Source organism: Monodelphis domestica, chromosome 3, assembly GCF_027887165.1.
Source record: "Monodelphis domestica isolate mMonDom1 chromosome 3, mMonDom1.pri, whole genome shotgun sequence".
Taxonomy (NCBI): Eukaryota; Metazoa; Chordata; class Mammalia; order Didelphimorphia; family Didelphidae; genus Monodelphis; species Monodelphis domestica.
Window position 1 is genome coordinate 96,351,161 of NC_077229.1, and position 23,171 is coordinate 96,374,331.

The 23,171-nt window shown below is 44.1% G+C and overlaps 1 protein-coding gene across 1 annotated transcript; it reads left to right on the forward strand.

Moving 5' to 3' along the window:
• The first annotated feature begins 57 nt into the window (after positions 1–57).
• Positions 58–21,586, forward strand: MAN2B1 (mannosidase alpha class 2B member 1). Its single transcript, XM_007488486.3, has 24 exons — positions 58–300; positions 780–882; positions 11,565–11,738; positions 11,929–12,122; positions 12,260–12,392; positions 12,551–12,696; positions 13,045–13,161; positions 13,269–13,351; positions 13,441–13,561; positions 13,815–13,893; positions 14,030–14,139; positions 14,222–14,329; positions 14,488–14,604; positions 15,367–15,552; positions 16,258–16,355; positions 16,467–16,584; positions 18,607–18,725; positions 18,814–18,915; positions 19,897–19,984; positions 20,331–20,411; positions 20,494–20,736; positions 20,836–20,991; positions 21,073–21,178; positions 21,332–21,586. The coding sequence occupies exons 1-24, from the start codon at positions 199–201 to the stop codon at positions 21,445–21,447; spliced, it is 3,000 nt and encodes a 999-aa protein (XP_007488548.1). The 5' UTR covers positions 58–198; the 3' UTR covers positions 21,448–21,586.
• Positions 21,587–23,171: the final 1,585 nt, after the last annotated feature.

The window sequence follows — 23,171 nt, forward strand, 5'->3', positions numbered from 1 at the left end:
TCTCGCCCCTCTCGCTCCCTGATTGGTTGGGCGGGCGAATGACCCGCCCCCCACGTCGCGGGCCATTGGCCAGACTCGAGTTCCGGGTCCGGCCCAGAAGGTGGCGGTGTTAAAGGGCGGCTGTCCTGCTGAGCGGGTTGAGGTTGTGTTGCCTGGGTCTAGGTTGCTGAGGTTGGGGCTACCTCGGGGAGGCGAGCAATGGCCGCGGGCTTCTGGGCTCGGCTCCTGCTGCGGCTGTGGTTCCTGGCGGTAGCGTTTCTGTGCGCCGGGGCAGAGGACGGCCGCTTCGATTACTACGAGGTGAGAGGCCCGACTGCCTGCGGCAGCAGGAGCTGGCTGCCGCTGGGGAGACCACAGCGGAGCTTGGCCTCAGCAACCAAGCCTGGCCAGCTAGGGGAGAAAAGGGGAAGTGACCCAGGGTGGGGGAAGGAGGAGGCAGCTGCACCCTAGCTCCACTTCTTGTTTCCTGGGCAAGACATTTTTGACTCTCCCTGGGGGATTCTTGGCAGGAAAGGGGCTCATTAGGGTGCAGTCCTTCGAAGGGTTGTTGAAGTTTTTTTCAGAGGGAAGGACCGGTGAGTGGTGAGGTAATGTCCTATGTGGGGGTTCAAGGAAGTTGGGCCCTGGACCACGTACTCATCACCCCCACCCCCAAGGCTTTTCATGCCTTCTCCCTATCCTGTGGTTTGGGGCCCTACTGGTAGAAGTGGGGCTGGGCAGGAGCTATGGCATTTATGGTGATTAACAGCCCTATGGTGGGGGTCTTTGCCCACTGCCAGTTGTGCCCGGCCACCCAGCCCTCTATGCTCAATGTGCACCTCCTGCCCCATACTCACGACGATGTCGGCTGGCTCAAGACTGTGGATCAGTATTTCTATGGAGGTAAGGGGAAATGACTGAGAGGGACTAAACCAGGGGTTCAGTCTTCCAGGCTCTGGGTCACTGGGTCACATCATCCTCTGTCTTGGGACTGAGACAGAATAGGAGCAAGTGGCCAAAGGCTCTTCTGCCCTCAGGGCTGACTAATGATCTGAGGTGGGAACCTCTCTACCAGACTCCTTTGGAATATCTGCCCTCAGCTTCTTTCTTGTACTTCCCTCCTCTTCCTTCATGATCTTATCTGCTCCTATAGCTTCAGATTTCATCTCTAAGTAAATCAGAAAATCACAGAATCCGAGATAGGAAGAATCTCAGAAACCATTTAGGCTAACCCATACTTAAGAGAAAATCCCTTCTACAATGCACATCTGAGAAATGGTCATCCAACCTGTCAGAAAAATATCCAAAGAGGGAAAGCCTTCCTTCTTGTGAGGCTTCCCATTCTACTTTTAAATAACTCCATTTGGAAGCTTTTTCTGACACTAAGCCCAAGGTTGTCTCTTTGCAATTTCTACCCATTGCTTCTGTAACCTTGTGGGAAAAAAGCAGACTTAATAATGCAGTAACAGATCCACAAAATTTTTATATTTGCTAAGCATTTTATATAATTACCTCATGACATGACTAGATAGAGTCAACACAAAGTCTTTATTTTTAGTTCCAACCACTTTTCTGAGATCTAGTTACATATCCCTATCTACTTATGGAATATTCTGTCTACCTAAAATTGGACATACCTGACATTAAAATTCATTGTTTCCCTACTTAAAACCTGCCTTTCTTCTTGTTTTTTTGTTGATGTCGTCTTAGGGTTCAAAAAGCACTTGCCTCACGATCTTGTGGGCTAGCCATCAAATTCCCACTTGTCCCCTGTTAATGTAGGATTTGGGGTAAGGGAAACATAAGAGGAAAACATAAATCTGCTTTATTGTTTGGGAAGGGAAAGGAATAAGGGTTTAGGGATATACTTATTCTTATTTTAAAACTAACTAAACTATATTAATTATGTTACTAAACTAAAATCTTAACCTGCCAAATACCCCAATCCTCACAGCAGGAGTCCAAAGTCAAATAGAGCCAGGATCTTTTGTTGTTAGATGTTCAAGTAAGTCCTGATGTCCAAGAAAGACTGATCTGCCAGCAGCCAGATACAGGAAAACTCCTTCCTCAGTTTGATCACAGGGAAAATCCTCTTCAAGCCTTCATCTCAACTTCTTCAGGAGACAAGAAATCAGTTGGACAGAATGGAATCTTCACCTAGATCCCTCAGGCTCAGGCTCCCATGTGACCCTTGGTCACATGCCACTGTCAATCCTTCCTAAGTTTGCATTTCTCAGTTTTTTGCAACAGTTTTGCAAATTGCAAACCTTTTCATCCTTTATCATATTCCCCCCTTTTGCACGAACCAAAAAATCGTGTTGGAAACACTTTTTGAATTTGTGCACAATCTAAAAATACTTACCAGTTACCTAAACTAAGAAATCTACCCAAAATAACAAACAACCTACCCTCCACTATCTTACTCTTAACACTAACCTATTCTAAGGAATTGTAACCAGGAAAAAGGAAAACAAATAATGAACAAATACAAAAATCAAACAGAAACAAAATCAAAACAGCAAATAACATAAAAAAAAGATGAACATAACTTCCATGCAAATATCAAACTTAAAATACTCTTATCAGCTAAAACAGAAAACTGTACTACTATTGCAAAACATCAACAGTAAACTTAGAGAAAAAAAAATTGAAAATCACAATAAACACATTGCATAAGTTTTACAATGAAAATCAAACCAAATATTAAACTCACTTATGCGAATATACGTAACAATAGATATTAGTGAACTATGTACATAATTTATATATAGTACATACATATAAAATATACATGTATACTATATATATGCACATATATACCCTTATATACAATTTGTATTTACACATAGTTTATGTATAAACATATGCTACAATACAATGAATGTATAATCCTATTATATACCCTATTTATATATTTATAATTTTGTTTGATGTGTTGTGTAATGTGTGATGCAGTGTAAATCAGTATCTAATTTGCTAATCTTACTTAATATTACCCAGCTAATCCCTATCTTCAAAATACTAACTAAATTTCTATACCTAAACTAAATGTATGTAACTATATTTTGTTAGTAAATAACATATCTATAGCTAATCAAACATTGTTTCACTCATTTAAGTAGTGATTCAATGTAACCTAACCATGTTTATATTTTGTGTTTGTGTTTTATGTTGTTACTTTTGTTATGTCATGTTGTTTTGCTATTTAAATGTAAGTGTTACTATTATGTAAGAGTTATGTTACTGTTGTATGCAACATACTTACCCCTACTTTGGATCTTTCTTTTCTCACCTCCTCCTTGAATAATCTTTTGCAATTCCATAGTAGTAAATATATTTGTGTTTGTATGTGAATAAATGCTATGTTATCATTTACTATAATATATTACCCAAAGTATAATTCATTAATCCTTTTATCCTATAATATAATAATCCTATAATAATAATAATGAAATCCAAATTTCATAATGTCTTTTAAATTTATAAGTTCTCAATCTTTTATCAATGTGCATTAATTCCTGAATTCTTCTCTTCATCTGCATTGTCCTCTTCTATCCTCTTCCACAGGAATGGTCCTCTCCTTACTGATCTTTTTGACTGCAGACTTACTTTGATGATTCCATATTTCTGCAATCTCTTCATTTTCTTCTTCAATGATTTATACATTTTCATTATTTATACCATGTGCTAATTTTATATGTGAACAATGACACCAGGAATCTCTACCCAAAACTTCTACTGAAGGTGGAGAAACCAACACAATAGTGTAAGGACCTAACCAACTTTCCTGTGTTGCTTATGTTTTAGCAAAATTTTCTACATATATCATATCTCCTGGTTTATAATTATGAAGAGAATAATCCAAAGGACAAATTTGAATTAATACTCCCATATCATGTAATTCTTTTAGTCTTTGCTGTAAAGCACTTAAGTAAGAAGCAAGTTGACAATCTCCTCCTAAGAGAGATGTATAGACTGTCTTATAAGTTTTTGCTTCTAGTGGAGCATGTCCAAAGAGCATTTCATAGGATGATATATGTAAATCTGCTCTTGGCCTCATATGTAAGTAAAATAAAGCTATGGGAAGAATCTCTGGCCATTTGAGATGAGTTTCAGCACAGATCTTCCCCACCGTAATCTTTATTTCCTTATTCACATGCTCCACTTGCCCTGAACTTTGGGGATGATAAGGCACATGATATTTTGGTGTTATTCCTAGATTTTCATAGACTTCAAGATGTCTTGAGTGAAATGGGATCCTTTATTGGAGTCTATTGTTAATGGTACTCCAAATCTAGGTATAATTTCCTTAATCAATACGTTCACCCCAAAGCTAACTGTATTTGTATTTGATGGAAAAGCTTCAGGCCATTTGGTTAATCTATCAACAATTACCAAACAAAACTTCCAGCTTTTGGCATGCTGATGTAATCAATCTGTAGACTCTCAAATGGACAGTATGCTAAAGGTCTAGCACCTAAACCTTTCTGACTGAATGATCCTTGATTGAATTTTTGGCAAACAGCTTGAGCAGATCTTATTTGCTACAGTAGTTATTCCAGGAGCAACCCATTGCCTTTTTACGGTGTCAATTACAGCTTGAGTACCAAAATGACCTTTTGTGTGAATGACTTGACACAAATAGGTATACAGGTCTTTTGGTAACAGTGGCTTTCCTATATCTGTTAACCATATACAATGTTCTTTTCTTGCTCCAAACTTCTCTTTCCATTTTTGTATTTCTGAGTCTACATAAGCTTTTTCTAGATCATCAGATTTTATAGTTGATAAGTTCATAATATACACTGGGGCATTTCTGGCTGCAAATTTTTCAATTATGTCAGCTCTATGATTTCCTTTAGCAACTGAATCTCTTTCATTAGTATGACTTCTACAATGGATTACTGCTAGCTGTTTAGGCTTCTTGATAGCATCTAACAACTTAGTTATTATTTCTGCATGAGCAATTGGTTTTCCCAATGCAGTAATAAAACCTCATTGTTTCCAAATCTTTCCTGTAGCATGACAAACAGAAAAAGCATAATGAAAGTCTGTGTAAATGTTTGCACTTTTACCAGCTGCCAGAAGAAATGCTTGCTTTAAAGAGATCAACTCTGCAATTTGAGCCACTAAGGTTACTAAGTAATGATCCATACCACAGTGTCTCAAATTCTGTGACAACTGTAGCACCTGTACATCTAATTCCATTACACAAATATGAAGATCCATCTGTGAATAAAACCAAATCTGGATTTTCAATCAGAGTATCTTTTAAATCCATCCTTGGCATATCTAGTAGATGTACTACTTCTAAACATTCATGTAATGGTTCACCATTCTTTGGCAAATCAGGAAGAAGTGTAGCTGGGTTTAATACACTACACATTTTCAACGTGATCTTTTCACTACCTGGAAGTATAATTTCATACTTAGATATTCATTGGTCTGAATATGCTTGCATACAAAATTTCCTCATTAGTGCTTCTATTTGATGTGAATAAAATACTGCCAATGGACATCCCAAAACTAAGTGATGACTTCTGAACTAACACAGCTGCAGCAGCTACACCCCTTAAACAAGGAGCTGTACCTGCAGCAATTGGATCTAGATGACAACTATAGTATCCAATTGGACAATAACTTGGTCCTAAAGTCTGTGTTAGTACACCAGATGCAATACCTTTGGTCTCATTCACAAATAATTGTAAAGGTTTACTGTAGCCTGGGATTCCAAGAGCTGGTGCAGATAAAATAGCTTCCTTAAGCTTCCTTAAGGCTTACAGATGTTCAGGTTTGAGTATCAGAGGTTCTGGTTCTTGTATTCCTGGTTAGATCTGTTAAACATTTAGTAATTTCACTATATGCAGGTATCCATTGTCTACAAAAACCAGTTGTCCTAAGAACAGCTCTGAGTTGCTTCTTGGTCTTAGGTGCACTCAGTTTCTGGATATCAGCTATTCTTTTCTTAGTGATGCTTCTGGAACTCTCTGACAACACAAAATCAAGATATTTAACAGGAGGCAAAACCCACTGAAGTTTTGCTTTAGAGATTTTATGTCCATGTTTATATAATTCAATCAAAAGAATCTTGCTATCTCTTAAACACACTTTAGCAGATGGAGATGCTAGGAGGATATCATCTACAAAATGTACTATTTTACTTTCCTTGAATGATATTGTTTCAAGGTCTCTGTTCAAAATTTGAGAGAATTGGCTTGGTCTATCACAGAAACTTTGTGGAAGATGAATGAAAATCCACGGGGCACTGTTCCATGTGAAAGCAAAGATCTTTTGAGAATCCTCGTAAATTGGTATCGAGAAAAACACTGAACAAATCTACCATGGTGAAATATTTCACTTGACTTGGAATGGATGAGATTATAGCAGCTGGACTTAGTACTATAGGATGAGTCTTTTTTACATGATCATTCACAGCTCTCAAATCCAGTATGAATCTATAGAGAACTCTGCCACCTTGATCAAACTTTTGTTTCTCTATTGGTAGTATGGGAATATTGTAATTCAAAAAACATGGTATTATGATCCCTTGTTGAATTAGGGACTCAATAATCAATCTTATTCCGTCTATAGCTTCTTTACTCAAAGGATATTGAGGAATACAAGGACTGGTCCTTTCTTGGTTCTCACTATTACTGGATTAGCTGATTTTAATAGGCCTACATCTGTGGAAGACTTTGCCCATAAATCCTCTGGTATATCCTCAGGAATAGGATAGATGGAATTCAACTCATTCTCTGCACTGACTGAATCTAAGAACAGCAATGGAAAGGCTTTCAGAGATTCTTCTGGGAGTTGTAATGATAATATCCCCAGTGTAAGTACATTGAATCATTGCTTGTAATTTACAAAGCAAGTCCCTCCCAAGAAGGTTCATTGGACATCCTGACATACATAGAAATGTGTGCTCCATGCTTAATGGACCTAGGGTAATCATTTTAGGTTGTAATTTTGCTACTCTTTCTGGTTTTCCAGTAGCTCCAATCACTTCCATAGTACTAATAGCTCTACAATCTTTAGGAAGACTTCACAAAACTGATTTACTGGCTCCAGTATCTACCAAAAGATCATATTTCTGATCCCCTATAGTTACAGAAATATAGAGCTCAGTACTATTTGGAGGTTGGAAGGTTTCAAGAATTGGTGCAAGCACAGTAACATCAGTACAAAGCTCAATCATTTCCTGTCCATCCAAGTCTACATCTGTTTGAATTACATGACTTTCTCAGGATTTTGCATCATTAGCTTTTATATTACTCTCATTGGTCCTTAAATTCTCCATCTTAGTATCATTGTTCCTATTTACAATTTTATTTAGTTTATATTCTTCATTAATTTCTCTTATACATTCATTAGGATTTCCTATTAAATTTATAGTACAATGATCATTCTCTGTATAATTATTTACACCAATTATATCCTCCTTTGGTTCAAATAATTCATTTGTATCAACATGTATTTTATTTTCATTACTCCAAATTTCATTTATCCTGAACTCATTTTCAATAATGTCACACTCATTTCTTGATTCATTCTCTTGTGTTCCAATGGGAAACCTTCATAAGGCACTAGCATTCTTACCCTGGTCACCCTTTACAACCTAGCTGTATTTAGGCCTAGCTCCAGCATTTACCCAAGACTGCATAGTATTTAAATCAGGCACTTGTTGTCCCTGCCAATAGGTATTTTGATATTGATTAGTATACCTATTTTGATTATTGGTATTATTAGTATTCCATCTGTTATTATAATTGTTACTACTCCAGTTATTGTTTCTATTATACCCATTATTTGTCTTCTAACCTGATTCCTAAATCTGCAGTACCTGTACAGGTGTCCAATATGGAAACAATGCCTAGGGCCTGATCTTCTCTCATTTGGTTTATAATTATTATATCTTGGCTGTACAGATCTCAATGCAGCCACAGTTTTTATTTCTTTAATTTCACTGTCTCTAGCCTTCATTTCAGCTTCCTTCAATTTCCATTTTAAGTCCTCAATAATGGTATCTTTCTCATCATTCTTATCCTCCAAGTCAGTAGTCAAATATATGGCTTTTCTCCATAAATCATTGAGGTCTAACTCTTCCCAGTCAGGGTAATTTGTTTTAAAAAATTGTCTGATCTTTGGGACAGCATTTTTTAAAATTTATTTTTGTTTTTATTTTTATTTTTTTAAATATTATTTTATTTGGTCATTTCCAAACATTATTCATTGGAGACAAAGATCATTTTCTTTTCCTCTCCCCCCCTCCCATCACCTCTCCCATAGCCGACACACGATTCCACTGGGTATCACATGTGTTCTTGATTTGAACCCATTTCCGTGTTGTTGGTATTTGCATTAGAGTGTTCATTTAGAGTCTCCTCAGTCATATCCCCTCCACCCCTGTAGTCAAGCAGTTGCTTTTCCTCAGTGTTTTTACTCCCACAGTTTGTCCTCTGCTTATGGATAGTGTTTTTTCTCCTAGATCCCTGCAGATTGTTCAGGGACATTGCATTGACATTAATGGAGAATTCTATTATGTTTGATTGTACCACAGTATATCAGTCTCTGTGTACAATGTTTTCCTGGTTCTTCTCCTTTACCTCTGCATCACTTCCTGGAGGTTGTTCCAGTCTCCATGGAATTCCTCCACTTTATTATTCCTTTTAGCACAATAGTATTCCATCACCAACATATACCACAGTTTGTTCAGCCATTCCCCAATCAAAGGGCATCCCCTCATTTCCCCATTTTTGGCCACCACAAAGAGCGCAGCTATGAATATTCTTATACAAGTCTTTTTCCTTATCTCTTTGGGGTACAAACCCAGCAGTGCTATGGCTAGATCAAAGGGCAGACAGTCTTTTATTGCCCTTTGGGCATAGTTCCAAATTGTCCTCCAGAATGGTTGGATCAATTCACAACTCCACCAGCAATGAATTAATGTCCCTACTTTGCCACATCCCCTCCAGCATTCATTACTTTCCTTTGCTGTCATGTTAGCCAATCTTCTAGGTATGAGGTGATACCTCAGAGTTGTTTTGATTTGCATCTCTCTGATTATAAGAGATTTAGAACACGTTTTCATGTACTTGTTAATAGTTTTGATTTCTTTATCTGAAAACTGCCTATTCATGTGGGACAGCATTTTTGACAAAAACCCTCTTAATATGTGCAATTGAGTTTTCTTCCAGTGGATCTATCCCTAATAAAGTTTCAGCTGCCTAGGTTATCATTTCTAGGAAAACCACAGGAGTTTCAGAGACCTTCTGTTTGATAGCTTCAAATTTTGACCATGAATTGGGCCTTTTGGTATATCTCCCCATTACCTCCATGATTGCATCTCTTGCCTCTACTAGTGTATCTATCATAAACCCCTTCATCAGATGTATCTAACTTTAAGTCCTCTGGCCAAGATTGCAATAAAGGATCTGTTCTTGTCTCCTGTATAAATTTGGTTCTTTCCTTCTTGTCAAGACCTCTTTCATCAGTAGGGCAAAATCATTAAAGTCAGGATCATACAAATCAGTTGCCCTACACATTCCTTTAATTACCTTATTAAGTTCATCATTGAAAAGTGGGGTCCTCCTCTTGATGGACTCAAGGTCTTCTGGGGGAAATCTCTTATGCATCTTTACTTTATGCACTTCATTTTGTTTTACCACTGGCATATCTCTAAGTGGGCATAAAGAAATTATTCCTGCTGCTTCCTCTTTTTCTAGCCTATTTAAGTGTTTCCCATTAGTGTTTAATCTATTGTTTCTTGTGCAAAGCCTTGATTCATATTCATGTTTATAAAGTGCTCGAGTGTATCAAATTGAGTTGTCATTTGTATAACCATCATCTTTATGTCATTCCTTCTGAACCTGGTCATAAGATCTTTTAGACGCTTAACACAAAGGCACATAGAGGCACCAGACTTATAAACAATATAGCCACAGATTACAGCCAGGGGTATATATGCCATAATGTCACAGAGCTTTAAATCCATTACTGGTTTCAAACAATCCATCATAAAAACAGAATGACAGTAACTAGGGAATGCTATAAATATAAAATATGGAATATACAGTAAATAATGAAAGAACATGTCTATTGACATGCCAGCATATGCCAAAACAAACAAAAATAGATTTCAAAAACTCAAAACAGTTTCTTCCTCAAGATGGCTACTCCAAGATGGCTGCTGGGGTCTGTGGTGCAGCTTCAGTAACCCCTTCAGCAAGCCAACCCTTAGAATTCTATGTAAGCTTCTATCTAGCTAAATACACAATAGAATATTGCCTTATACTTTAAAAAAAAGAAAAGAAAACTATCATACAATAAACAGACTCTGCAACCTAGCTGGCTCAGCCAAACTGTTAAAGTAGGATTTGGGGTAAGGGAAACACAAGAGGAAAACATATAAATAAATCTGCTTTATTGTTTGGGAAGGGAAAGGAATAAGGGTTTAGGGATATACTTATTCTTATTTTAAAACTAACTAAACTATATTAACTATGTTACTAAACTAAAATCTTAACCTGCCAAATACCCCAATCCTCACAGCAGGAGTCCAAAGTCAAATAGAGCCAGGATCTTTTGTTGTTAGATGTTCAAGTAAGTCCTGATGTCCAAGAAAGACTGATCTGCCAGCAGCCAGATACAGGAAAACTCCTTCCTCAGTTTGATCACAGGGAAAATCCTCTTCAAGCCTTCATCTCAACTTCTTCAGGAGACAAGAAATCAGTTGGACAGAATGGAATCTTCACCTAGATCCCTCAGGCTCAGGCTCCCATGTGACCCTTGGTCACATGCTACTGTCAATCCTTCCTAAGTTTGCATTTCTCAGTTTTTTTCAACAATTTTGCAAATTGCAAACCTTTTCATCCTTTATCACACCCCACATCTAGCATTCTTTTCATTGAACCATAATATTACCTTAGCAATCACTGAACCTCAGTTAACTTTGTCTCCTCTCCCTCTCCCAACATCACATTTGTTGGCAAGTTCTGAAGCTTGTACCTTCATCATATCTCTTTCATCTGTCCCCTCTCTATGCACAGGGTCATCACCCTGGGTCAATTCTCATTCCTTCTTACTTGGATTATTGTCTAATCTAACCAGTTTCCCTGGTTTTCAGTTTGTTCTCTCTGATCCATCATTCTTATCCTGGTCAAATTAATTTTCCTAACGCATTTCTTTGATCATATCTCTCTCCTGATGAAAAAACTTCAGTGGTTATTTCAATGAAAGCCCAATACATGTTGACTCCCAGCCCTGTCTCACATTGCTCCATTTTTGTACACTATTCTAGCTGAAGTAGACAATTTTTTTACTCCCCTTTCTTATCTCGTTTCCATTCTGAGTCTTGGCTCACTCCATCTCTACTGCCTTGAATGATCTATTCTCCCCTACCCACATTTTTTCTATCAAGCCTTCCTTCCATGATATCCACCCTACCCTGGTTAAAAGTAGTCTTTCTTCCAAATTGTCTGTTCATCTGATTTCAGTTCTATAACCACTGTACCAGATATAGGTCTCTGCCCACAGTAGCTCTTTAAGAATATTTTAATAAATGAAATTGCATTAAATGTCCACAGCTCGAAATGACATCCAGCATGCTGGTGTGCAGTACATCTTGGACTCAGTGGTATCAGCTCTGCTGGCTAATAAGTCTCGTCGCTTCATCTATGTTGAGATTGTTTTCTTCTCCTATTGGTGGAACAAACAGACAGCCCAGAGGCAGCAGGAAGTCCGACAGCTGGTCTGCCAGGGTGAGGAGTGGGTGCTATTCAGGAGGGTCTGTGTCTTTCATAGAAAACCATCATGACCCAGAGTAGCCTGGCAACTTGGTTCCTACTCTAGGTTCTCTGCTGCCAGGCCTTTCAGGGCAAGGGACAGGAAATGGGGCCTCAGGCCTTCTTCTTTGGAATAACTCTCCTGACCATATTCTCTACTTCATAGGGAGGTTCCAGTTTGCCAATGGTGGCTGGGTCATGAATGATGAGGCCACTACATACTATGCAGCCAGCATTGACCAGATGACTTTGGGGCTGAATTTCCTGAAAGATACCTTTGGGGACTGTGGCCGCCCTCGAGTTGCCTGGCATATCGACCCCTTTGGCCACTCACGGGAGCAGGCTTCCCTCTTTGCCCAGGTCTGCCTCAATCAATGTTTACTGATTCTTCGTCTTGCTATCCCTTCCTGCTTGCTGACTCTTCTCTCCCTTCCCCAGAGGCTAGTGTTGGAAAGAACCTCTTAGTTCCTGACCTCTTTTTGATTCTCTCCTCATAGATGGGCTTTGATGGCTATTTCTTTGGCCGTCTGGATTATCAAGACAAGAAAAGGCGGGAGATTCAGAGGGAGATGGAGCAAGTCTGGAGAGCGAGTGTCAACTTACAGCCTCCTCATGCTGACCTTTTCACTAGTGAGAGACTTTTTTCCATCTTGTCCTTAAAAACTGTTAGGCATTCACAGGGCCTGAGAAGAGCTGGAGGTGGAAGAAGAACTGAGAATAAGGGGCTGAGGGTAGGATAGGACCTTGAGTTGGGGGACCCTTGACCTGAACTTGACCTTGGTCCCTAGGTGTCCTACCCAATGGCTACAATCCACCCCCGGATCTCTGCTGGGACATGCTCTGCTCTGACTACCCACTGGTGGATGATCCAGACAGCCCAGAGTATAACGTAAAAGGGCTGATCAACTACTTCCTGAATATCTCTGCTATCCAGGTCAGACCTGTCCCTGGTTATGAATCAGAGTCCTTACAAGTTGACAACCCCAAACAGCTAGGGATTAGTCCACATGGCTTTTGCCTTTTATACCCAAGTTCTAAGTTTTATCCATCTCTAGGTCCCCCTTCTAAGGCCTATGGATTCAGATTCTTTTCCTTTACTGCTTCAGGGAAAGCTGAACAGTACCAAGAACTGAGCCCATGCAGAAATCTTGGGTGGGGTGTTCCATTTTAGGCAGCAGCCCTGGCTCAAACCTAGGGGTTGGGGTGGAGGTTGTGGCTTGGCCCTGTCTCCCTAGGAGCAGGAGCAGTAGCTGAGAATCCTGACCTGTCCTCCATTGTGCAGGCCCAACATTACCGAACCAACCACATTGTGATGACCATGGGCAGTGATTTCCATTATGAAAATGCCAATATGTGGTTCAAGAACCTGGATAAGCTGATCCAGCTGGTCAACGCTCAGGTACATCCATGTCAGTGGAAAAGGGAATGAATATCTTTGGGAGGTGAGGAGGGCAGCTGGGTGGAATGGGAGGCTGAGTCAGTGATCCTCCTGTCCTTGCCTCACAGCAAAGCAATGGAAGTTCCATCAACGTCCTCTACTCTACACCAGCTTGTTACCTATGGGAGCTAAACAAGGCCAACCTTACCTGGTACTGGGAGGGGAGGAGATGGGGGAAAGGCAGGGATCCCTAGAGATCCTGGGACAGACACTGACTTGGACTCTACCATCATGCCACAGGTCAGTGAAGCAGGATGACTTCTTCCCTTATGCAGATGGTCCTCATCAGTTCTGGACTGGCTACTTCACCAGCCGCCCTGCCCTTAAGCGTTATGAGCGCCTGAGCCATAAATTTCTGCAGGTGGAGGCCTACTAGAGAGAGGGGAGGGTCCTGTGAGAGGAAGAGGAGAATGAAGGTCTTCTGGGGAGGGGCCTTTGGGAAAGGGATGAGTATTTCTAGAAGCATGATGGGATGAGTTCATTGGGGATATGATGAATGGATTAGGGGATCATTTTAAGAAAGTGGACAGGAATAAAGAAAGGTGATTGGGGAAGTTTTTTTCCTTTTCCCAGATCTTCCAACTCCCATCAATTTATATCCCCTCCTCTCTTAGGTTTGTAACCAGTTAGAGGTACTGGCTGGGCCTGCAGCCTCAGTAGGATCCTATGGACAAGGGAGCAGTGCTAGGCTCAGTAAGTGATGGGATTCCTGAAAGGGGAAGCTGCTTCCTAAAACATGTTGGAAGAGCATCATCTTCCTCTCTCACCCCCAATTTTTTAGACCCCTGCCCCATATGAACCACACTTGTGCCCCTTGTGGTTCCCCCAGGACAAGCCATGGCTGTGGCCCAACACCATGATGCTGTCAGTGGTACATCAAAGCAGCATGTGGCCAATGACTATGCCCGGCAGCTGGCAGCAGGCTGGGAGGAATGCCAGGTATGGGGGTGATCTAAGATTGGACCAGTGGGGGACTGGAGAGAGGGTTTCTGTGATGGACAGACGGTCTTACCTCTCACAGGTCCTGGTAAGCAATGCTTTGGCAAGCCTCGGGAGTTCTAAGAAGGATTTTGTGTTCTGTAATCAGCTGAATATCAGTGTATGCCCACTGAGTCAGACAGCCAACCATGTGAGTGGAACTGGGCTGGGCCAGGAAGGAGAAGGGGAGGAGAATGAGATGAACTGTCTCTGTGAGAGCAGGGAGGCTGGGGTGGCTGGGCACAGGTGAACACTGGAGGCAAGGATGGGGTATGTGGTACAGACACCAGAACCCTGTTTGATCTCCAGTTCCAGGCCATTCTGTATAATCCCTTGGCATGGACCATCACCTGGACTGTGCGACTGCCTGTTGGTGCTTGGGCCTACAATGTGAGAGATCCTAGTGGACAGTCAGTGCCCAGTGAGGTATATTCCCTCATACTTTCTTTGACCCTTCCCCAATCACTACTCACTTAAAAAAAAAAAAAAGCAAATCCTTTTGCCTCAACTTTCCCTCTAGCTTCTTCTAGAATGTCTCTTAATCTCACTCACTGACATTATTGTACCCTCTGCCCTTTGAGTCCAGATATATTATTTTCCCCTAGAATGCACAGCTAGTGTCTGTGTCAGCTCTTTTTAAAAGACTATTTGCCCAGCACACTTGAGTATAAGGGAGACAAAGAAGCTGCCTCCTTGTACCTCTATTTCTCTTTCCTAAATATTGGCTTTTATAAATAAAAGTTAATCTTGGAGACTTTATACTAAATTTATAAGTATTTATTAGTAAAGAGAAAAAGAGAAATAAGATTTTCAGCCTATATAATTAAAAGTTCCCAGGGCAGAGGCTGCAAGTCATATTTTCTGGATTTGGATGGCCTGCTCTGATGCTTGCCAGATATTGCTTACTTAGATAAGCACTGGTTTGCCAGCAAAAGGGTGCCTTTCACAAGACCAAAAAATGGCAGAGAGGAAGACCCAATCTACTTCACACACTGGCTTTTTAAACTCAGTCTAAACCCTTCCCTTTAAATTTTCTAATTGTCCCCTTGACTACTGCAGGTCAGGAATCTCGCCTGCCATGCTGGCAAATTAAGACATATGATTCTGTGACCCCTATTAGGCAAGGCTTCCTAGATCTGGTGGTCCCCTATATATTTAATTCACAAGTGACCCTATTTCCCTCCCCAGGTTATTGATATACCAGCTAAAGGATCAGAGAATTCCCATCCTGAGCTGATTTTCCCAGCCTCAGCCCCTCCTCTTGGCTTCAGCATCTATTCAGTGACTCGTCTTTCCGTCAGAACACCCCAATTCAGGGATTGTTGTTCACCTCCTATGGCCCAGAGTTCTGGCCCTTTGGTCATCCAGAATGAGGTAAGCTGTGGAAAGTGGGAAATAAGAATGGGAGATACTTTCTAAGACAGATCAGAGCTAGGGGGAAGGAGAGAAACTTTGGTCCTCAGGAGATACATCCTCATCTCAGAATCCCAGAATTAGAGAGTTGAAAGGAACTTCAGTGACTGTCCAGTCCAACTCATGCCTGAGGTGCCTTCTGAAAGGTCCTCCAGCCCCCAGTTTGGATGATTCTGTTCAATTCTGGATGCCACAATTTCAGGACACTGGTAGACTGGAGAATGTTCAGAGAAAGGCAAGCAGGATGGTGAAAGACCTTTAGGAAGAGTAGCTCTGTTGACTAGACTTGTTTAATCTAGAGAAGAGAAAGACTTCAGTATAAAGTATTTAAAAGGCTATCTTGTGGAAAAGGGATTAGATATTTTTGGTGGAGGGTGGAACAAGAAACCTTGGATAGAAGCAACAAAGAAGCAGAATTAGACAACTTGTCCACATAAAACTCCTAACAACACTGTCTGCTAAGAGTAAACTAGGCTGCCTCTGGAGGGGAGTGGGGTCCTATTCCTCCTCCTCCTCCTCCTTAGAGGTTGGGTATGTGATTATAGAGATATCTTTCAAGTAGGGCTTGGGTTAGAGGTCCTTTCCATCCTTCCTAATCTGGATTTATGCGACTCCATTCCACTCCACCCTTTCTAAGCTTTCTCACATGTCTTTCTGTCTGTTCAGCACCTCCGGGCTATATTTGATCCAAACACTGGATTACTTCAGGAGATTGAAAACCTTGACCTGGGATTGAGGTTGCCAGTCAGTCAGTCCTTCTATTGGTAAGTGGAATGGCGAGAAGGGGATCCAGGGGCTTTTGATGAGATAACTTGGGATGCAAGGTGATGAAAGAAAGTCCAACTGTTTCTCCCTTTGTGACTTCTCTCTCCCAGGTATAATGCCAGTACTGGGGACATTACGCATCCACAGGCATCTGGTGCCTACATCTTCAGGCCAGACAAAACAAAACCATTTCCTCTGAGGCACTGGGTCAATACCCGCCTAGTGAAGGTATAAAGGAGGGTATAGCTTCTTTGCCCTGCAATATCATATTCCAAACCCTCTATTCCTTTAATGTGGAAGCTGCTAAATCTTGTTGTTCATCCTGACTGTGGTTTCGTAGATCATAGTCAAGAAGTAGGCTGGAAAATTTCACTATAATAACCAGTGAAAGATTTGATTTAAAAAATATATATATTTGGGGGGATGGGGAATGTATTGTGGTGAGGATTAGGGAAACTGAGACAGGCTTCCTAGAGGAGGTGGCATCCAGGGAGCGGATGCTTCCAAGAGCTATAGGTGAGAAGGGCCTGTGCCCATTAGGTGAGCTGACCAACCATGCAAAAATATGGAGGTGGGAAATGGCATGTTCAGTATGTAGGGGAGTAAGTAGAATGAGCAGGAGTAAGCAGATTGACCAGTTAGACCACAACTCTGAGCTTCAGAAGGGGAGTGATGTGGAATCAGCCTCCTGATTATATCAAACTCTGCATATGATCTGACCAGAGCCCACCACAGCCAAACTGTTGCCTCTTGATTCCTGGCAGTGAGTCCTGGCAACCAGCTTCTTTGGCTGCTGTAAGAATACACACCTTGGGATCTTGCAGACCACTGAAGCCTTCAGATCTTTTTCAGATGAACTCTTTTCTTACAGTGGAAGCTGGCTTTTTAAATTAAGTATAAATCTTTATATTGATATTTAGTCAATCTCATTTTATTAGATTTATCTCTAAACTTTAGATTTGTCAAAGTTGTGTTTTTTTTAAAAGATCCTGAATCTGTCTTTGCTGTTAGCTATTACTCCAAATTTGTGTCATTTCTAATTTCATAAGAATTATATAGGTCTTTTTTTTTAAACCCACCAACTCTTTTAGAATTTATAGTGTGTATAGGTTCCAAGGCAGAAAAGCAGTAAATATCTAAGGCCAAATTTGAACTCAGGTCTTCCTGTCTCTAGGTCCGGCTCTCAATCCGCTCAGTCACCTTGCTGCCCCCATATTATCTATATCTTTAAGTCATTGATAAATATGTTAAACAGCAAAGGGGTCAGATTAGATCCCAAGGCCACTCCATTAGAAACTTCTATTCTTACTGACATTGAACCATTAATAATGATGCTTTATGACTGGCCACTCAACTGGTTCTGAATCTGACTATAATGTTTCTTAGCTCTCATTTCCCCATCTCATAGTTTATGTGAGCCTGGTGACTTAATTTGGTAAGGCTTTTCTTTTTTTTTTCTCTTCTGACTTAGAATCAATATTAAGAATTGGTTCGAAGGCAGAAGAGCAGTAAGGGTTAGGTAATGAGGGGTAAGTGACTTATCCAGGATCACAAAGCTTGGAAGTATCTGAGACGAGGTTTGAACCCTGTCTTGATTCTCAAACCACTGAGTTACCTAGCTCCCTCTCCTTAAGGTTTTTTTATTTTTATTTTATTTGGTCAATTTCAAACATTATTCCTTGGTTACAAGAATCACATTCTTTCCCTCCCTTCCCTCCCTGCATCCCTCCCATAGCTGACTCACAATTCCTCTGGGTATCACATGGTCCTTGATCAGAACCCATTTCCATGCTGTTGATGTTTGCACTAGGATGATCATTTAGGGTCTATATCCCCAATCATATCCCCTCGACCCATGTATCCTTAAGGTTTTTTAAGGTGCTAGCATTATCTCCTTATACATTTGAGATTTCATTACCCAATTAAGTTGGGGGTTTTGGGTCCTTTTCTGTCTAAAGGTGATTCTCCTTGGCAGAGAAAACAAGCAGGATAAAAGTTATTGAGTTAATTCCTTGTGTATCCACATTAGTCTCTTTTCCTCCTTGGATGAATTCTTTCTCTTCGGGCTTTGAGAATTTCATTCTTTGCAGCCACCCATTCTTCATGGGATGGATGCCTCTTAGAGGATTTTAGGTGGGGGCAGGCTGGTGGGAGGTGGAGCCTTTGGTAGGCATCAACAGGTGGAGAGGTGTTCAGAGCAGGCTGAGTGAGCCCTTTCTGCCCTGATTGTGCCCTTCTTCACCCCCCTAGAATGCCCTGGTGCAGGAGGTGCATCAGAATTTCTCTGCCTGGTGCTCCCAGGTGGTGCGGCTGTACCCTGGACAGCGGCACTTGGAGCTGGAGTGGACAGTGGGGCCTGTGCCCATTAGGTGAGTGGAAGGAGAAAGGTGGGGACGAAAGTGAGGAAGGGAGTGGTGGTGGGCCTGCCTCTGATCCCCATCCTCCTCCCTCTAACAGGGATGGATTTGGGAAAGAGATCATCAGCCGCTTTGACTCCCAGTTGAAGACCAATGGACGTTTCTACACTGACAGCAATGGCCGGGAGATCCTGGAGAGGAGGTAGGGCCCTTTCTAGCCCTTCCCTCACACATCTCCCTGTCCGGCCCTGCTCGGGGCTAAGGGTCCAGTACACGGGCGACAGGTTGTTGTCTGGGGTCAGAGAAGTCGGTCACCGTGTGACGGGTCACTTAAACTGGCTGGGACCCATTTGGGTCATCTGTTCTGAGGCTCCTGCAATGGTCCGTCCATGCTCCTGCACACACTTGTTTCAGCTTCTCTCTCCAGCTTTATTCTGCATTATACCCCTTTACACACCACTGCCTTTTAGCTAAGCCCACCACAGGGTGCACCGTCTTCTACCGCTGCTGGGCCTTTGTACCCCCTGGACCTAGCACAAGATCGAGTTTGAATGCTTGGCATTTCAAGCCCACGTGACATTGGGCCCAACCTGCCTTCCTTTTTTTCTTCCTTTCTGTTTTTTTAAACTGTTTTTTTCATCTTAGAATCAATGCCACATATTGGTTCTGAGGCAGAGCAGCAGGAAGGGCTAGGCAATGGGGGTTACGTGACTTGCCCAGGGTCACCCAGCTAGGCAGTGTCTGGGATCAGATGTGAGCCCCGGGGACCTCCTGGCTCTGGGCCTGACTCTCCGTCCACTGACCCATCCGGCTGGCCTCCCCCCACTCATCCCCCCTCTGCGAATATGCACCGGCTGCCCTCCCTCCTCACCACTGCCTTTAGGAATCTGTGTCCTGAGCTCCAGGCGGCTCTTAAATGCAGCTTTTCACACATTCGCCCTCTCCAGCGGCATTACCTTGTATTTACTCTGTACGTACTTGAAGCCTGTCTAGATAGTCTCCCCAGAAGGAATGGGGGGTTGGCTTCTGCCTCTGTATCCCCAGTATGTGGCCCACGCCGGCGCTCAGAGGCCTTCCACGGAGGCTTCTCTGACGGATGGTTCTTGTGGTCTGGAGCCCTGGCCACAGGAAGCACGGCCTGGAGCGCTTGATAAATAACCCGGGCTCGTCCCACCCTCCACAGGCGGGATTATCGGCCCACCTGGGACTTGAACCAGACCGAGCCCGTCGCTGGAAACTACTACCCGGTCAGCAGCCGCATCTACATCACGGTAAGCCGCGCCGCCGGGGTGAATGGCGGTCCCGCTGGCCCAGCTGCCCGCGGGCAGACCTCCTTTGAGGTCAGAAGGAAAGCTGCTAACTCGGGCCTCCTCTGCGGGGTGACCTGTGTTTGGCTCTCGCGTGCTCACTGGTCACGGCACAGTCCTCCTCCGAGGGCTGCCTGTCGGTGGTGGCGCCGGGCCCCGAGAAAGGCGTACTAAATGCTCATCAAGTGGCCAGCTGTGGGCCTGGGGGTTCCCTGCCCCTGGGACCTGGAAGCAGGCTGCGGCCCAGGCTGGAGACAGCTCGGAGCAGCGGCCCTCCCGGAAGGCCTCCTCACTCCCCCCTCTCCCCCAGGACGGGCAGGTCCAGCTGACGGTGCTGACAGACCGGTCCCAAGGGGGCAGCAGCCTGAGGGATGGGTCCCTGGAGCTGATGGTGAGTTGGGGGAAGAGGAGGGAGGGCCGGGGCGGGGGGCAGGTGTTGGCCCCCCCAAGGCCGATGCCCAGTGTTCCCACAGGTTCACAGGCGCCTGCTCATGGATGATAACCGCGGTGTGGGGGAGGCGCTGCTGGAGCCTGGGGACGGGCCCGGCACCGGGCTGGTGGTGAGGGGCAGACACCTGGTGCTCCTGGACACTGTGGAGACAGCAGCGGCTGGGCATCGCCTCCAGGCTCAGAGGGAAGCTCTGGCCCCCCAGCTGGTGCTGGCCTCTCCGGGGCAGGACGTCCCCTACAGCCCAGGGAGCCCCGCGCGCACACAGGTGAGAGCGTGTCCGAGCCCCGGGAGGGGGGCTTCACGGGGGGGGGGCGCTCTGCTCCATGCACCCACCCGTCGTCCCTCCCTTGTCCCTTTGCGCCAGTTCTCCGGACTTCGCAGAGAGCTGCCCCCGCCTGTGCACCTGCTGACCCTGGCCCTCTGGGGCCCCAGCACCGTCCTGCTGCGCCTGGAGCACATCTTTGAGCGCGAGGAGGGCAGAGCCTTCAACCTGTCCCAGCCCGTGACCGTAGACCTGCAGGTCAGTAGAGGGGAGGGTGCAAGAGAAGGGCAGGGAAGGGGGGAGGACCCCCCTCAGCCCATCCTCTCTTTGCTCTCTCAGGATCTCTTCTCAGCCTTCACCATCAACCGCCTGGAGGAGACCACTCTGGCCGCTGACCAGACACTCTCCAAGGCCAGCCGACTCCAGTGGAGGACCAGCATGGGAGGTACTGGGGGCAGAAAAGCCGCCTGGGGCCCCTCTCCTTGGGGAGCCCCAGCAGGGTGGCCAGCCCGGGGCTCAGTGGGGAGGACTTTGTGCCAAAGGAGGCCCCCTGGAGCTGGGGCTGAGGCGTGGCTTCCCTGCGGTCTCCCTTTCCCAGGCCCTACTTCCCCCCATCCGGCCCCCTCCCTGGACCCCTCGGCAGTCACTCTGCAGCCCATGGAAATCCGCACCTTCCTGGCCTCTGTCACCTGGAGCGAGGCGTGGCACAGATGAGGAAGCTCTGAGCCCTGGGCTGGCCTTCTTGGCTGGATCAAGGAGAGCTGGGTCATTGTTCCTTGAGCTGGGCTCTCAAGGTACTCTAGCAAAGGAGGGTTTGGGTTCCCTGAAGACATTAAAGTTTCGGTCTTCCTAACTGGCTGTTTTCAGTATTGAATGAAGGGTTGGTGGGGAGGCTGGTGTGCTTGTGTCAGTCTGTCTAAGCAAATGACACGGAGGAGGAGGAGGAGGAGGAGGACGAGGAGGAGGAGGAGGAGGAGGAGGAGGACGAGGAGGAGGAGGAGGAGGAGGAGGAGGACGAGGAGGAGGGCTTAACTGTATGGGAAATAAGCCTCCCAGTAAACCCCTTAGCAGAGACATCTAGAGGAGAGGCCCTCCACACACTGCCCTCTCCGACCTGCTCCTTCCTCCTTGTGACCATGGGCAAAAGCACGGCCCGGACCAGAGAGGGAAGGGAAATCTGTCCTGCTTCTTTCATTCCATCTGTCCAGGTCTTAGCCTACATCTCCCCCAAACCCCCAACACAACCACCATATGATAGGTTGGAACGAGAACCCAGGAGCCCAAGCTGGCAAAGGTTGGGGTTGGCTCCATGTGCACAGGCAGATGTCCAGCCCCAGTCCTGGTCTACGAGAGGACTTTAATTATTTCTTAGCAAGCAAAGGGACTGATCAGCAGGAGAGCTGAGGTCAGCTTTAGAGAATCAGTGTGGCTTGAGTGATGGTCAGGTTTCCTGAAAGTGACCAAGTGAAGCCTCTTAGGGAAGCTCATCTCCTCAGGCTTCCTTTCAGAAACAACAATAAAGGAGGCATCTGGGTAGCTCAGTGGATTGAGAGCCAGGCCTAGATATGGGAGGTCCTGGGTTCAAATCTGCCTCAGATACTTCCCAGCTGTGTGACCCTGGGCAAATCACTTGACTCCCATTGCCTAGCCCTTACCACTCTTCTGCCTTGGAGCCAATACACAGTATTGACTCCAAGATAGAAGGTAAGGGTTTAAAAAAAGAAGAAAGAAAGAACAATAAAAACATTAAAAAGAAGGTGCTCAGTGGATTGAGAGCCAGGCCCATAGATAGAAGGTCCTGGGTTCAAATCTAGCCTCAGACACTAGTTGTATGACCCTGGCCAAGTCACTTAATTCCCATTCCTAGCTGCTTACTCTCTTCTACCTTGGAACCATTATATATGGTATTGATTCAAAGATGGAAGGTAAGGGTCTTTTAAAAAAAGGGGGGGGGCCTGCTATAAATATTCAGAAGAAAATTAAATTGATGTATCAACCTCAGGATCCTTGTCCTTACCTCACGCCAAGGGCCTCAAAGACAGAAAAGTCCCAGGAAATAGTGATGTTCATGTTAGCAAAGAACTGGAAGTGAAGGGGCTTGTTCAAGTGGGGACTGGGGAAACCCAAAGGGGGGTTTTAATGTAATGGAATATTCATCTGCTATATGAAATGACAGCTGGGAATTCAGACAAACATGGGGAGATTCATAAGAACTGCAGAGTGGAGCCAGCTGGCACCATGCCCACAACAATGCAAGCAGTACTGATTACTGTCATGTTAACGCCCTAGCCAGGTCCTACAGCAGAGGCCTGGCTCCCTCCTCCTCTCCGGTGGGAGGAGAACCTCAAACTCTGGATGTGTGTGGCCTGTGCTGTCCGGGGAAGCGGATGGATGCCTTAGCTTTCCTGAGGGGGAGATGGAAGGTTTTGATTCCCTCC

What these genes read in the sequence shown, in the direction of transcription:
- MAN2B1 (XM_007488486.3), top strand. Translation starts at nt 199, where the DNA reads ATGGCCGCGGGCTTCTGGGCTCGGCTCCTGCTGCGGCTGTGGTTCCTG. An exon ending in CCGACAGCTGGTCTGCCAGG is followed by an intron (nt 11,739 to 11,928) that starts GTGAGGAGTGGG and finishes TCTACTTCATAG; the next exon opens with GGAGGTTCCAGTTTGCCAAT. An exon ending in GTGGGGCCTGTGCCCATTAG is followed by an intron (nt 18,726 to 18,813) that starts GTGAGTGGAAGG and finishes TCCCTCTAACAG; the next exon opens with GGATGGATTTGGGAAAGAGA.